General features: G+C 49.9%; 1 protein-coding gene across 1 annotated transcript in view; it reads left to right on the top strand.

Annotated features, from left to right (window-relative positions):
* The window catches only part of SORL1 (sortilin related receptor 1), a 37,607-nt gene that overhangs the window by 20,757 nt on the left and 4,124 nt on the right, over positions 1-12,726 (top strand). The window contains exons 25-46 of the mRNA XM_042832143.1: positions 107-226; positions 1,762-1,884; positions 2,012-2,119; positions 2,425-2,559; positions 2,744-2,875; positions 3,558-3,692; positions 3,923-4,078; positions 4,354-4,503; positions 5,059-5,187; positions 6,115-6,241; positions 6,743-6,912; positions 7,164-7,276; positions 7,529-7,633; positions 8,411-8,483; positions 9,072-9,154; positions 9,432-9,528; positions 10,080-10,264; positions 10,747-10,866; positions 10,966-11,130; positions 11,869-12,043; positions 12,240-12,346; positions 12,503-12,695. Coding sequence (XP_042688077.1) covers positions 107-226; positions 1,762-1,884; positions 2,012-2,119; positions 2,425-2,559; positions 2,744-2,875; positions 3,558-3,692; positions 3,923-4,078; positions 4,354-4,503; positions 5,059-5,187; positions 6,115-6,241; positions 6,743-6,912; positions 7,164-7,276; positions 7,529-7,633; positions 8,411-8,483; positions 9,072-9,154; positions 9,432-9,528; positions 10,080-10,264; positions 10,747-10,866; positions 10,966-11,130; positions 11,869-12,043; positions 12,240-12,346; positions 12,503-12,695 — 2,901 coding nt within the window. The remainder of the gene's footprint in view (positions 1-106; positions 227-1,761; positions 1,885-2,011; positions 2,120-2,424; positions 2,560-2,743; positions 2,876-3,557; positions 3,693-3,922; positions 4,079-4,353; positions 4,504-5,058; positions 5,188-6,114; positions 6,242-6,742; positions 6,913-7,163; positions 7,277-7,528; positions 7,634-8,410; positions 8,484-9,071; positions 9,155-9,431; positions 9,529-10,079; positions 10,265-10,746; positions 10,867-10,965; positions 11,131-11,868; positions 12,044-12,239; positions 12,347-12,502; positions 12,696-12,726) is intronic.

Below are 12,726 nucleotides of genomic sequence, written 5' to 3'. Positions count from 1 at the left end.
TCTGAACTATCAGCCTCCTCTCCCTTTTCAGTAGCCCGTGTGAAATTTTCCTTCTCTTTTCCCTGGGCCTCAAACTCATCTGACAACTGTCTATGCTTCTTTGCAGATGCTCACCAGTGCAGAAAAGACGAGTTCAGCTGCAGCTCAGGGATGTGCATTCGACTCTCCTGGAGGTGCGATGATGACAATGACTGCAGGGACTGGTCTGATGAAGCCAACTGCACCAGTAAGCACTTTGTGGTGATCAATAACATATCGCCATCCCTCTTTATGGGCTCACAGCCTCTCCCAGTAGTGTTCAAGTTGTTGCATTGGAGGTGTTGCACTGGAGGAGTTGCGTTTGGTTGGCTTTGCAAGAGCAGTTTTGCACCAGTTTTGCAGCACTGGCTGCTCCCAGCACATCCCCAGCAGCCCGAGGTGCATCATGGCACAGTGCCGGCTGTGCCTTTGAGGCTGTGCTGAATAGGGAAGTGGGACTTGGCTGCCAGGCAGCCAAAGAATCCTTGTGTTCAGAATGGGCTCCTTTGTTGCAGGCAGGCAACAGACAGGGCAGTGTGCACTGATCTCATTTCAGAGCCTGAACTCTGACCATTTTCTTGCCGTGAAGCACGTTGCAGAAAACTGACATTTCCTTCAGACTCAGTAATGGTGGAGAAGCTGCAAAGGAGAGGCAGGTTCAGCTTGGGAAGTGGTTCCTCTTCGTAGCAGCCTTGCTGTTCTCAATGGGTTTGGGAATGTAAAGCAAGTGCCAACTCCAAGTGGATTTTTAAGGCCATCAGTGAAAGGCACGTGGCCATGTTTTTAGAGCAATGTGCAGGATAGAAGCTGGCCTTTGGGTGCTGAGCCCCTGGGGGATCACATCTGCTGTGCTGAGCTCCTGCATCCTCTATCCACAGGGTTAGATGTGCCTCCAGCACACGCGGTGCATAGCAATGCTCGGGGGGCTGTGGTCGTTGGCACTCTGTGCACGTTGCTGTCTAAGGAGGTTTAATTTATATTGGTATCACTTATCTCTCGTGTGAGTTTCTCCAGAGAGAATTTCTCCTGGAACAGAACCTACTTCAAAAAGCATCTCGGGTTTGTAGAGCCTGAAGTTGAAATTATCTAAGAGGATCACAGTTATTTGAGAAACATTTCATCTGACTCTACTGGCTGTATTTATTGCTCTTATCTGAAATAATTACATTTCACACTGAATACCTAATAGAATATTACTGCCATGAAACTCAGGCATTTTGAAATATCTGCACGTGTCACAAACCAATGTGAAATTCACGAGCATGCCATTTAATTAAGCTGCAGGTTGCTTTTCTTGTTGATAACACTGAGTGCTCGCTTGGCTGGAGAGTGATATTTGTCTCTAAAGCAACAACACATGCTGGGCTTCAACCAGCACACCCTGCAGCAGATCCTTGGGTGAAAGAAGCCCGAGGGAGGCCCTGATCCCTTTGAAATTCCAAAGTTTTCTAATTGGCATTGGCCACACAAATAACTTTTGCCTGCCCTAATTCCAGACCATCTCCAAAGCTTCTGACCAGTGATTCCCCTACCCTGTGGTCCCCCTACAGGGACCCTACACCCCACCAAGGTTCGCTTGCTGTCTGTGCCACTTCTTGCCATCCTAAGATGACCACAGCCACGTGTGCTGGCGCACACCAAGGGTTGTGCTCAAAGAGCCTCCCCAATCTGGAGGGCGCAGCGGGTTTGTGAGCAAATATGGCACAGAGAGAAATGGACCCCTCCTTGCTCTGCTCCCATCAGTGTTCCGCACCTGTGAGGCCTCCAGCTTCCAGTGCCTCAATGGGCACTGCATCCCACAGCGCTGGGCTTGTGACGGCGATGCTGACTGCCAGGATGGCTCCGATGAGGACCCCACCATCTGTGGTACGTGCCTGCAAACCACAAGAGCTGCAGCCAACTCCCATGCCTTCCTATAGGGGTCAGGGGAAAGGGGATAGGGGCTGTGCTTTTGGTACTGAAAAGAAACCTGGCAAAATGTACCTCATTTCAGAAAAAAAGTGCAATGGCTTCCAGTGCCCCAATGGCACCTGCATCTCAACCAGCAAACACTGCAACGGCATCACCGACTGCGCCGACGCCTCAGATGAGCAGGACTGCGGTGAGTGCTGGGGGCTGCTGAGAGGTGTGCCCATGGTGGGGTAACTGGTTGGTGCTGAGGAGATGGGCTGCTCCCTGAGCATCTGCAAAAGGCAGATAAGAGGTGCTGCTTAAGGAGGATCGAATCCTCCCGGTGCCCCTGCCAAGCTGTGACGTGTTGTTGAGTGAGGACAGGCTGTGCAGGGCAGTTCGCAGTCCATTAGATCTGGAAATCTGGACCTTCACACATGTCTGTGCAAATGACAGTGGCCTTTTTGCAGGCAGTGCCTGCCATGGTGCCATCCACTCCTCCTGAACTTTCCCCAGAAATTCCCCTGTGCACCCGTTACATGGACTTCGTGTGCAAGAACCGGCAGCAGTGCTTGTCCCACTCCATGGTGTGTGATGGTGACATCCAGTGTGAGGATGGCTCCGATGAAGATGCCAACTACGCGGGATGCGGTGAGCGTGGTGTTGTGCATCTCAAGGCACTTTGTTCAGGGAGGGCTGGGGAGTGGAGACCACAGGTATGGGGAGGGTACCACAAAGCTGCCGTGTCTCCTAAACAGTCGTCCTGCTGTGCTTTCAAAAGTCCATGACAGCTCCCCTCCAACCCCACATTGACCTTTACTTTCCTCCCTTGCAGCCCAGGAGCCTGAATTCCACCGCACCTGTGACCAGTTTAGCTTCCAGTGTGCAAATGGGGTGTGCATCAGCCTGGTGTGGAAGTGTGATGGCATGGATGACTGCGGTGATTACTCAGATGAAGCAAGCTGTGGTGAGCAAACCTTCAAGGTCCTTGTCATTATGGCTTCTTACTCCTTTGGATACCAGGAGCACAGGGAACAGGCTCCATGTTCTTTGTACCTACCCATGCATCTATGTATGCATGTGTACATGTGTGTGTGTGTGTGCACTGTTTTGTTTTCACTTTGCAAAGTCTTGCGTGGGGATCAGCATCATTCTCTTTCTGCAGGTAGATTAGCTGCAGCATGCTGCACATCTGACCTGCGGGCACATGTTGTGGTTGAGTGAGTCTGGTGGGACCATATTGCCTCCAGATTCCCAGCCCAAAGCAGACAGGCAGCTCACAGCCAAGTTCAATATTTATCAGTGTTCCCTGGGCAGCAGTAGGAGCTGTGCACAGCCAGGCAAAGCAGCTGTGCCTTCATTGGAGAGCTGCAGGGCTTGCTTCTCTGCTTCTGCTGTGCTCTGTGTGAATTCTGCTGCTGGTTCTGTGACTGTTGGTGCTGTTTGGCTGCACCCAGTGCACATACATTGTAACGTTGCCAACAGAGCAGTGATAGATGTGAGAAGTGGGGGAGTTGGAGAGGAAGAGAAAGGATCTAGCCCAAAATGCTGGGGGGGCTCTGGGGGGGATGCCCTGTTCTTGTACCTTGGCTGTGTCAGAGGCTGTTGAAATAGCACTGGAGCTCAGAGAACTCTTCTCTCCTGGTCAGAAAACCCAACGGATGCCCCCAACTGCTCCCGCTACTACCAGTTCCAGTGTGGGAACGGGCACTGCATCCCCAACCAGTGGAAGTGTGATGGAGAGAACGACTGCGGGGACTGGTCGGATGAGAAGGAGTGCGAGGGTGAGGGTCCCTGATGCTGCACCAAGGCTGCATCCCAACATCCTGCACCAGCTCTGGGGCTCTAAAAATCCCCCAGGAATGGGCTGTGTGCATGCTCTCACACATCTTTACCTTCTGCCTGTCTGAAAATCCCAGTTGGGATCCAGATACAGATAACACCACGTGTCTTGCCGTGCCTTCCCCGCTCCCTTCTGTTGGTGGGGCTCTGACACCCATCCGGTGTCTTTCAGGCTCCCCAGTCCTTCCCATCACCACGGCCATCCCTCCCACCTGCCTCCCCAACCATTTTCGATGCGGCAGCGGCGCCTGCATCACCAACAGCTGGGTGTGCGATGGCTACCGCGACTGCGCCGACGGCTCGGACGAGGACGCCTGTCCCACCTCCCGTAAGCATCCTCACCCCACACTTCTCCTCTATCACGTCTGGGGGCATAAAGGGGAGGGAGCAGGGGTGGCTTTTCAGCTCACACCCGCGCTAAAAGCTGCAGAGCAGTTGCTTTCCCAGCCCCCTGCAGTCAGCAGTGAGGATGGTTCAGGCAGCCCAGCTAGCTGCTAGATGGGAGGACATTGCCATCTAGTGGAACCGGGACCAATGCCATCTAGTGAAGTTGGGACAGCTGTCGGTGCTGCTGGGTTCTCTTCTCGCTTCTCCCACCCGCAGACCCCAATGTGAGCTCCAGCCCCCCAGCGCCACGCGGCCGCTGCAGCAGGGCCGAATTCGAATGCCAGCAGCTGCACAAATGCATCCCCAACTGGAAGCGTTGTGACGGCCGGCGGGACTGCCAGGATGGCACCGACGAGAGGAACTGCCGTGAGTGTGGGGCTGAGAGCATCTTGGCTGGTTCCATCTCTTGGGATGCTCTGTGAGGGGATGCAGGGGTTAATGCTGGTGGAATCCTGGCAGTAAAAATGGGCAAAAAGCCCCACATGCCAATGTTTTTTTTTTGGTTTTTTTTTTTCCATTAGAAGTCCAGCTATTAGTTTTATAGAATTATAGTCATTAGATTGGAAAATACCCATGGGATCATCAAGCCCAACCATGATGTAGCACTACAAGTCCAACCACGACCCAGCATTCCATATCCAACCATGATGTGACACTACAAGTCCATCAGTGAACCACGTCCCTAAGCACCATGTCCACACATCTCTTAAATACCTTCAGGGATGGTGACTCCACCATTTCCCTGCTGGGTCCTTCTGATGGTGGGTGAGATCATGCCAGAATACGCAGCAAAGTGAAGACAGGGCTGTTAATGGCACTCTGTGCTCCATCCATGCATCATTCCTGCTTTTATGCCAGCACCTAGCCCCATTCCTGCAGGGACCTTCTCTGCACTGAGCCCTGCAACTTTTCTGCTTGCAGCAACGCACAGCTCGCTGTCGTGCCCCCAGGGCTTCCGCTGTGAGGATGGGGAGGCCTGCCTGCTGGTGACTGAACGCTGCGATGGGTACCTGGACTGCTCCGATGGCAGCGATGAGAGGAACTGCACAGGTGAGCTGCAGCCTGACCCACCTCCCTGCTCTGTATTTTCATGCACGTGAGCTCTCCTGCATGCACAGCTTTTAAGTCACAGACCCTGGATGTAGCATCATGTCCAGATTGCTTCTTTGCCCATTCTTAACCAGCTGGGACAAACTTGCCAGCCAGCTTCTGCACTGAGATTTTGTGCTCCAACAAACTTCAAACACAGAAACCAGCTTTAGGATGAAAGGGAGCACGGCTGTCCATTTCACATGGCCCATGGGTGAAGGGACTGTCCCCAGCCCTGTGCTCCTTTATGTGGTGACCCAGCTTGCACCTCTCCACCGTCACCCCTGGGCAGATGACCATGATCAGTTGCTGCCTGTGAGCAGCCACAAGGTTCACCATGGTCCTACTGACCTGCTCAGGGCTTGAGCATCAGCCAGGTTTTAGTGCTTTAATTAAATGTGGATTGGGAGAGGTTGGGGGAAGGCACTGCTGAGATTTGTGGGGAATGAACACCCCAGGAAAACCATCTGTTTTCCCCTGGAAATCTGCACCAGGGCTCTGCCCTGCTTTGCAGCCTCAGCTTTGGAATGCAAGATGTGACACCATGCAAAGACGGGCCTGGTGGGGAATCTGTCATAGCCCAGATTCATCACACAAGCAGGGGAGTGACTTAGCCTGCATCAATACACTTCTGAAATGTTGATAAAGAGTATTTTCTCAGCAGCCATGATTTGTATTTCTTTGGGTAATAGCAGCACAAAGGCAACCACAAAATGTTCCGGGGAGAAGCAGGAGCATCAGGGTTACGTTCCTACTCTTCATTGCCCACCCCACTTACATTACACCCCTCATCTGCACAGTGCCAATGCTCCCTCCATGGATTGGCAGTGGAACTGAACTCCTGTTCTGGGCAAAAGGCTGAATTCCCTCCTGCTCTCTCTGTTGTAGATGACACCATTGTGTACAAGGTACAGAACCTGCAGTGGACGGCTGACTTCTCTGGTGCCATCACCCTGACATGGGCTCGGCCAAAGAAGATGTCCTCGACCTCCTGTGTCTACAACGTGTATTACAGGTACCCCACTGCCTCACTGTGATCAGCACATGTGTTTACAGCAAGGCCCCGTGCTGAATCAGATTTCAAAAGGCAGAGCTTTGCAATCTATTTCTAGTTGGAAAATCTTCTAATGCTTCATTGCAAAGCAGCCCCAAAATAGCTGCAGCTAGGGGACCTTTGTGAAAAGCTCTTTGTTTCCTTCAGATTGTTTACTCTACAGAAATGTGGGCATATTGGGTGTTCTGTTTCTGCTTGGGTCTTGTCTTTGTGGGACTGCTAACAATGAGAACAAAGTCAGGAAATTAGAACACAGCAGTGAGAGCAAACCTCAGAGGATAGTGATGGTGCCAGTGAGGCACCGAGCTACACTTAGTTCAGGCTTTGAAACACCTTCCCAAGCTGGTGGTGGGCTTTGCTGCTCAGAAAACTAAGCAGCAAGCTCTTAAAATACAAAGAGATTACATGTCCCCCTCTGTCACTAAGTATATCCCTGACCAAAGGGGTTTGAATCTCGTGCAGGATGGTTGGAGAAAGCATCTGGAAGGTTCTGGAAACCCACAGCAACAAAACCAGCAGCGTGTTGAAGGTTCTGAAGCCTGACTGCACCTACCAGGTGAAGGTGCAGGTGCAGTGTCTCAGCAGAGTCTACAATACCAACGACTTCATCACCCTGCGGGTGCCCGAAGGACGTAAGCGGAGCTGTGTGGTTTCAGCTGGAGCTTGGGTTAAGGAGGGGGTTCAAAAAAAGCAATGAACCAGCACACCTAGCATCACTGCTATCACTAGAAGGGTTCATTGGCTGAGTGAGGGTTGAGCAGGGCTTGGGGGCACACCAGAAGACAATGTCTAAGCTCTGCTTTGTTGGCAGACCCTGCCCTCCTATTTCTGCTCCTCAGGTGACAGCTGTGACCAAACCTAATGCCTGTGCTTCTCTCCCCAGTGCCGGATGCTCCCTTTAACCTCCAGTTGGCCCTCAAAAAAGAAGCTGAGGGGGTGGTGGTGTGCAGCTGGAGTGCCCCTGTGAACGCCCATGGCCTCATACGGGAATTCATTGTGAGTCCAGCTGCTGCTCTGAGCACAGCCATCTGCAGGGGGCTGGAGGGACATGAACAGGGTATTTAGTGGAGCAGATCTGCTGAGAGCAACGCTGTGGGGCTGTAGACAGCAACACAATCCTCAAAACCATAATTTTCTTTCTGGCTTCTTTTCTAAGTTTGATTAATTCTTTTTGCTGACATTTTGGCATAGAAAGATCTGCAGAATTGTTGACACTGGAGTCCTCATCCCCAGTTTTGGTGCTTCTAGGTGGAATACAGCAGCAGTGGTTCCAAGGAATGGTCATCCCTTAGAACCACCAAGAACTACACCGAGATCAAGAACTTACAGGTCAACACACTGTACACAGTTCGGGTGAGTATCTTCAGAGCTCAGTCTATAGGAGAGCTCTGCATGACCTCTTACTGTTTGCTAGGCAGTTCTAGTCTTGTGCAGCCAACTAATTTGCTGAAAAAGTATGATGTTAAAATCCAGCCTTTTAATATCAGCCCTCAGTGGGGTGCTGGCATTTGCACTGACAGTGTGTATAGATTTAAGACCAGAGTTGTGCCCCTTGATTCGTTCTTCCACCCAAGTGGCCTGGCTGTGTTATGAAACCTATGCTACCAATTGCCCATTCCAGTGTCACTGCAACTGCTCCAGATCTGGGGCAGAGATAAATTTGCTCCTGGCTGAATGACTGCAAAGAGCAGCAGGTAGGTGTGGAGAAAGCACACACGTAGGAGAGGTTGGGTGATTGCAGATAGAATAGATAAGAAGTGAAAGCATGCCAGCCCTGAGGAATGTATGCTGCCAGTGTCCACGTGCAGGATGAGCATGAGTACCTGTGGATGCACGCATGATTCTTACCTACGCTGGGGCTGATCCATTCCGTTCCATGGTTACAGGATCTTATAAGAGAGCAGTTATCTGCAGATCCCCTTCCTCCATTTAGATTCTTTAAAGTACTTAAAGTAGACTGCTTTATCTGTGTAATAAGCATTTTATTGCCAAGTAATTTAGCTATTGTTTGCTTCGAAGTCCTTTTCCCTGAGCTCCTCCGTGTCCGTAACCTTGCTCTCACCTCGCTCTGTTTGCATCATGTATGGCTGGTGACATTCATTCACATTAACTGACCGTCTCATCTGAAAGGTTGCTGCAGTGACCAGTCGAGGAGTGGGAAATTGGAGCATCTCTAAATCCATAACCACCATAAAAGGCAAAGGTGAGTGCTGTTATTCCAGTAAATGTTGCTGTGCATTGCTCAAAGGTGGATTGCCATTGACTCATGTAGGTCCTACACTGGGCTAGGCAGGATGCACCTCCACCAGCTCTTCCAGCATCACTCATTGAGAGAATGCTTGCTAATTATCTTCTTGCTTTGTGGTTGTGATGGTTGCTGCATTTCATGTAGATTAGACCACTGAAAGACTACTGAGGCTCCCAGAAACTGTTGCAGCGTTGCAGTTGACAGTAGGTAAACCCAAACAACACGATAAATTGTTTCCCTCTGAAGTGCTGTTTGATAAGCCTTTTGAAGTCATTTGTATTCCTGACAAGACTTTTTCCTAGTCTATATTCTGATGTCAAAATTGTCTGCTTTCTAGTTTGTTAGATAAAAGTGCACGCTCACGGTGTTGACAAAGAAAGGAAAGAAAACATCATGCTACTAAAAATGCAGAATGCTTGCTTGTGTGAAATGTGGGAGTACCTGCATTGGAGATAGTTGGAAAGCAGAGGTAGAAGAGCCATCAGAACTTGCTATGAAGTTTCTTGGGATTGCAATAACAACCATTTCTCCTTTTCCTTCCAGTCATTCCTCCACCTGTCATACGCATTGAGGGCTACACTGAGGACTCCATAAGCTTCAGTCTAAAAATGAATACTAATATCAAGGTAAAATTCTACTCTTTACTTCTGAAACATCAGTAACAGAAAAGTTGGATAAGTGGTAAATACTGGATGGGATAAGCTATCACCCAGTTTAGTACTGCAATCATATTTTGAAACTAATTATTCCATTCCCGTTTATTACTTGCTACTCATCAGCTGTCCCAGCTCTCTTAATTACTATGGAAAATATGACTTAAAGACATAAGTGATGACTCTTTCACTGCATCCAAAATAGCTGAACTTACATCAGTTCATATCGTGTGCCATCGCTGCTTGACAGGTCAGCGGTTACGTTGTCAACATCTACTGGACATTTGATGCACACAGGCAGGAAAGAAGAACTCTGACCATAGAAGGAGAAAAGTCAGTCCAAAAAGGTAAGTTGTTTAGATGTAAAGTTTTGCTTTGGTCACCCCCCAAATGGAGGGTTTTACTGACAGCTACAAGGTTTTCCTTTTTGTCACTGCAGCTCAGCTGAGTATGTTAAGAGAAAATCCTGGGAGGACAGACTGGTAAAACTCTGGTCTCTCTTCTTAGCAGTTTTCAAGCAGATTTGGGATTTATTCCCTAGAGCTGCACTGGCCTTTTCTCATCACAGGGATTTTGTTTATTGATTCTGCAAAAAAGTCAATGGTTTATTGGGCTCGTCTACAGTGTGTGTCCCTGTTAATCAGCTTTATTTGGGGTTTGGAGGAATAACTAGCATGCACAGTCAAGATTTGGGAAAGCATCCCAACATGGGCAAGCAAGGCTAGCTTAGATACCCAGGTGATTCTGTGCAAAAGAAACTAATCAGAATGAAGGACAACACATAGCAAGAGAGAGACAATCCTGTCTGAGACCATTTAGTGCTGCTGACCATTTCATGATGCTTCTACCATATAGCACTGTGCCTCACCTAACAGTGTGAATCTCTCTCCTTGCTCAGTGGCCAACCTGACAGCTCAAACCCCGTATGAAATCTCTGCTTGGGCTAAGACAGAGCTGGGTGACAGCCCTCTGTCTTTTGTGCACGTTGTGACCAGCGGGACGAGACCCATCCCACCAAGTCTCAAGGCCAGGGCCATCAACCAGACAGCAGTGGAGTGCACCTGGACCGGACCGAGGGATGTTGTAAGGCCATGAGGCTCTCCTTTCTCACTCACTGGGATGGGGTCTGACTCAGAGCTTAGGAAAAAAAAAAGATATTTTAGAACATTTTGTTTGTTGGGGCTGAGTTCAAAAACCCTGAAAAATTTCTGGTAAAAAAATGTAAGGAAAAGTGCTTGCTGCCACTACCATACCGGCACAGAAAGGCTTTTTGTTGTTTGTTGGTTGAGCTGCTGTTACATAGAGAAGTGGCTGAAACACAGATAACGTCATGATGCTCTCATGGCCTTCTAACTGATGGATGTGTTGTCAGAGGTGGGAGCAGGTTCCTCAGATGAGGACCTTAATCAAAAGAGAGTGCTGCTGGGCAACCTGGTTGGCAGACCAGAGCTAAACTTGAGCCCAGGAGGAACAAATCCCTAACGAGCAGCAGCTCACCATGGTTTGGGTGGGAGCTCTGTGCCGTGACAAGCTTTGTACCATCCCTCTTGTCCTCTCCTCTGCAGGTCTATGGCATCTTCTACGCCACATCCTTCCTGGAGCTCTACCAGAGCCCTCACAACACCACCACAACCTTCCACAATGCCACCGTCATCGTGCAGCGGGACGAGCAGTACCTGTTCTTGGTAGGCTGCTTTTCTGATCCCCTCCCACACACAATTTGGGCTCGGGTTTGGCACCAAAGCCTGAAGGCACCGCACTAACTGCTGGGTCGTCCCTTCAAGGTCCGTGTGATGTCTCCCTACCAAGGGCCACCATCTGATTACGTCGTGGTGAAGATGATCCCCGACAACCGGCTTCCCCCGAGGCACCTCCATGCAGTGCTCACAGGCAAGACCTTCGCTGTCATCAAGTGGGAATCTCCCTACGATTCACCTGACCAGGACATGGTAGGACCTCAGAGCCTTCTCCTCTTCCTTTGCACACAAAGCCCCGATTCACAGACAGATCCCTGCCCCACCATCGACTTACCCCTCCTAAGCTGGTCCACAGCAAAGGCTTAAATCTGGTTTAATGATGGTGGAAACTCTGAGAAGGCACAGGCTTGCATTGCATCTCTGCTCATTGATAAATACGATCTGCAGTTTTCCTTCTGCCCTTATCATAGAATCATTAAGGTTGGAAAAGACCTCTCAGATCACCAAACCAAGTCCCAACCCATGCCCACCGTGCCCATGTCCCCAGGTGCCACATCGCTGCTGTTCAGGAACACCTCCAGGGACAGTGACTCCAACCACCTCCTTGGGCAGCTGTGCCACTGCATCACCATCCTTTTGGAGAAGAAGCTTTTCCTAACATCCAACCTGAACCTCCCCTGGTGCAAATGAAGCCCTTTACCTTTTGTACTATCCTAGTTACCAGGGAGAAGAGATCAAGCCCCTCATCTGGGACACAGGTCCCAGCAACTGCATTTTGTCTATCTGTAAATAGCCATCTCAGGCAGGGTTCCAGCTTGTCCAGCAAGGGGCTCAAAGTCTGTCTATCTGCCAGCCTTCTGTAGAGCACAGGCATGGCTTAATGTTATTTTTACCCCCCAGTCTGATGTCCTGACATTGCATGAGATTGCTAGTGAGTCTGCAGGAAAGTGAGATCTGTCATTCACTGTGCCTGCCTTTTCTCCCCTTCAGTTGTACGCTGTTGCAGTTAAAGATTTAGTAAGAAAAACAGATAAAATCTACAAAGTGAAAACACGGAACAGCACGGTGGAATACACCATTAAGAAACTCGAACCAGGAGGCAAATACCACGTGATTGTTCAACTGGGAAACATGAGCAAAGAATCCAGCATGATGATTAACACAGGTAAAAGAAGAAGTATTGAAATGCCATCCTACTGTAAAACCCACCAGCAGATCCTATCAGCCATACCCTCCCCTCCAGCACAGCCTGCACTGTGCTGACAAATAAAGCCCCCCACCCCTTTTGAAAGTGCACCCTTGCCCCACGAGTAGCACTGCTAACCAAACCTAACCTTCCTTCTGTTTTCTCTCATTTGCAGTTCCACTCTCTGCACCGGATGCCTTAAAAATTATAGCAGAAAATGACCACATTCTGCTCTTTTGGAAGAGTTTGGCATTAAAGGAAAGCAATTTCAATGAGAGCAGGGTAAGGGGCACTCTCCCCCATCCTACAGGTAGCATTTCATTAATGCTGGGAGCAGAGTTGCTTGCAGGGCTCCTGACATTACCCTGTCAATACAACAGGATGCTCTGCTCTCTGAGCGTCCCTGCTGAGCTGTGTTGTTGTTTTTGCCCCACTCAGGGTTACGAGGTTCTCATGTTTGACAGCCTGCTGAACCGCACGGCCTATCTTGGGAACACCACCGAGAACTTCTTCAAAGTTTCCAACCTGAAGATAGGTCACAACTACTCCTTTGCAGTCAGGGCCAGGTGTCTGTATGGTGGGCATATGTGCGGGGAGCCGGCCACGCTTCTCTATGATGAGCTGGGAGCTGGTAAGTCACTGGCACAGCCCCCTCTTTCTCT

The sequence above is a fragment of the Centrocercus urophasianus genome, unplaced genomic scaffold (genome assembly GCF_019232065.1).
Source record: "Centrocercus urophasianus isolate 14NV4802_14NV808 unplaced genomic scaffold, USGS_Curo_1.0 seq_37, whole genome shotgun sequence".
In the NCBI taxonomy this organism is placed as follows: Eukaryota; Metazoa; Chordata; class Aves; order Galliformes; family Phasianidae; genus Centrocercus; species Centrocercus urophasianus.
This window is presented reverse-complemented; position numbering and strand designations above follow the sequence as displayed.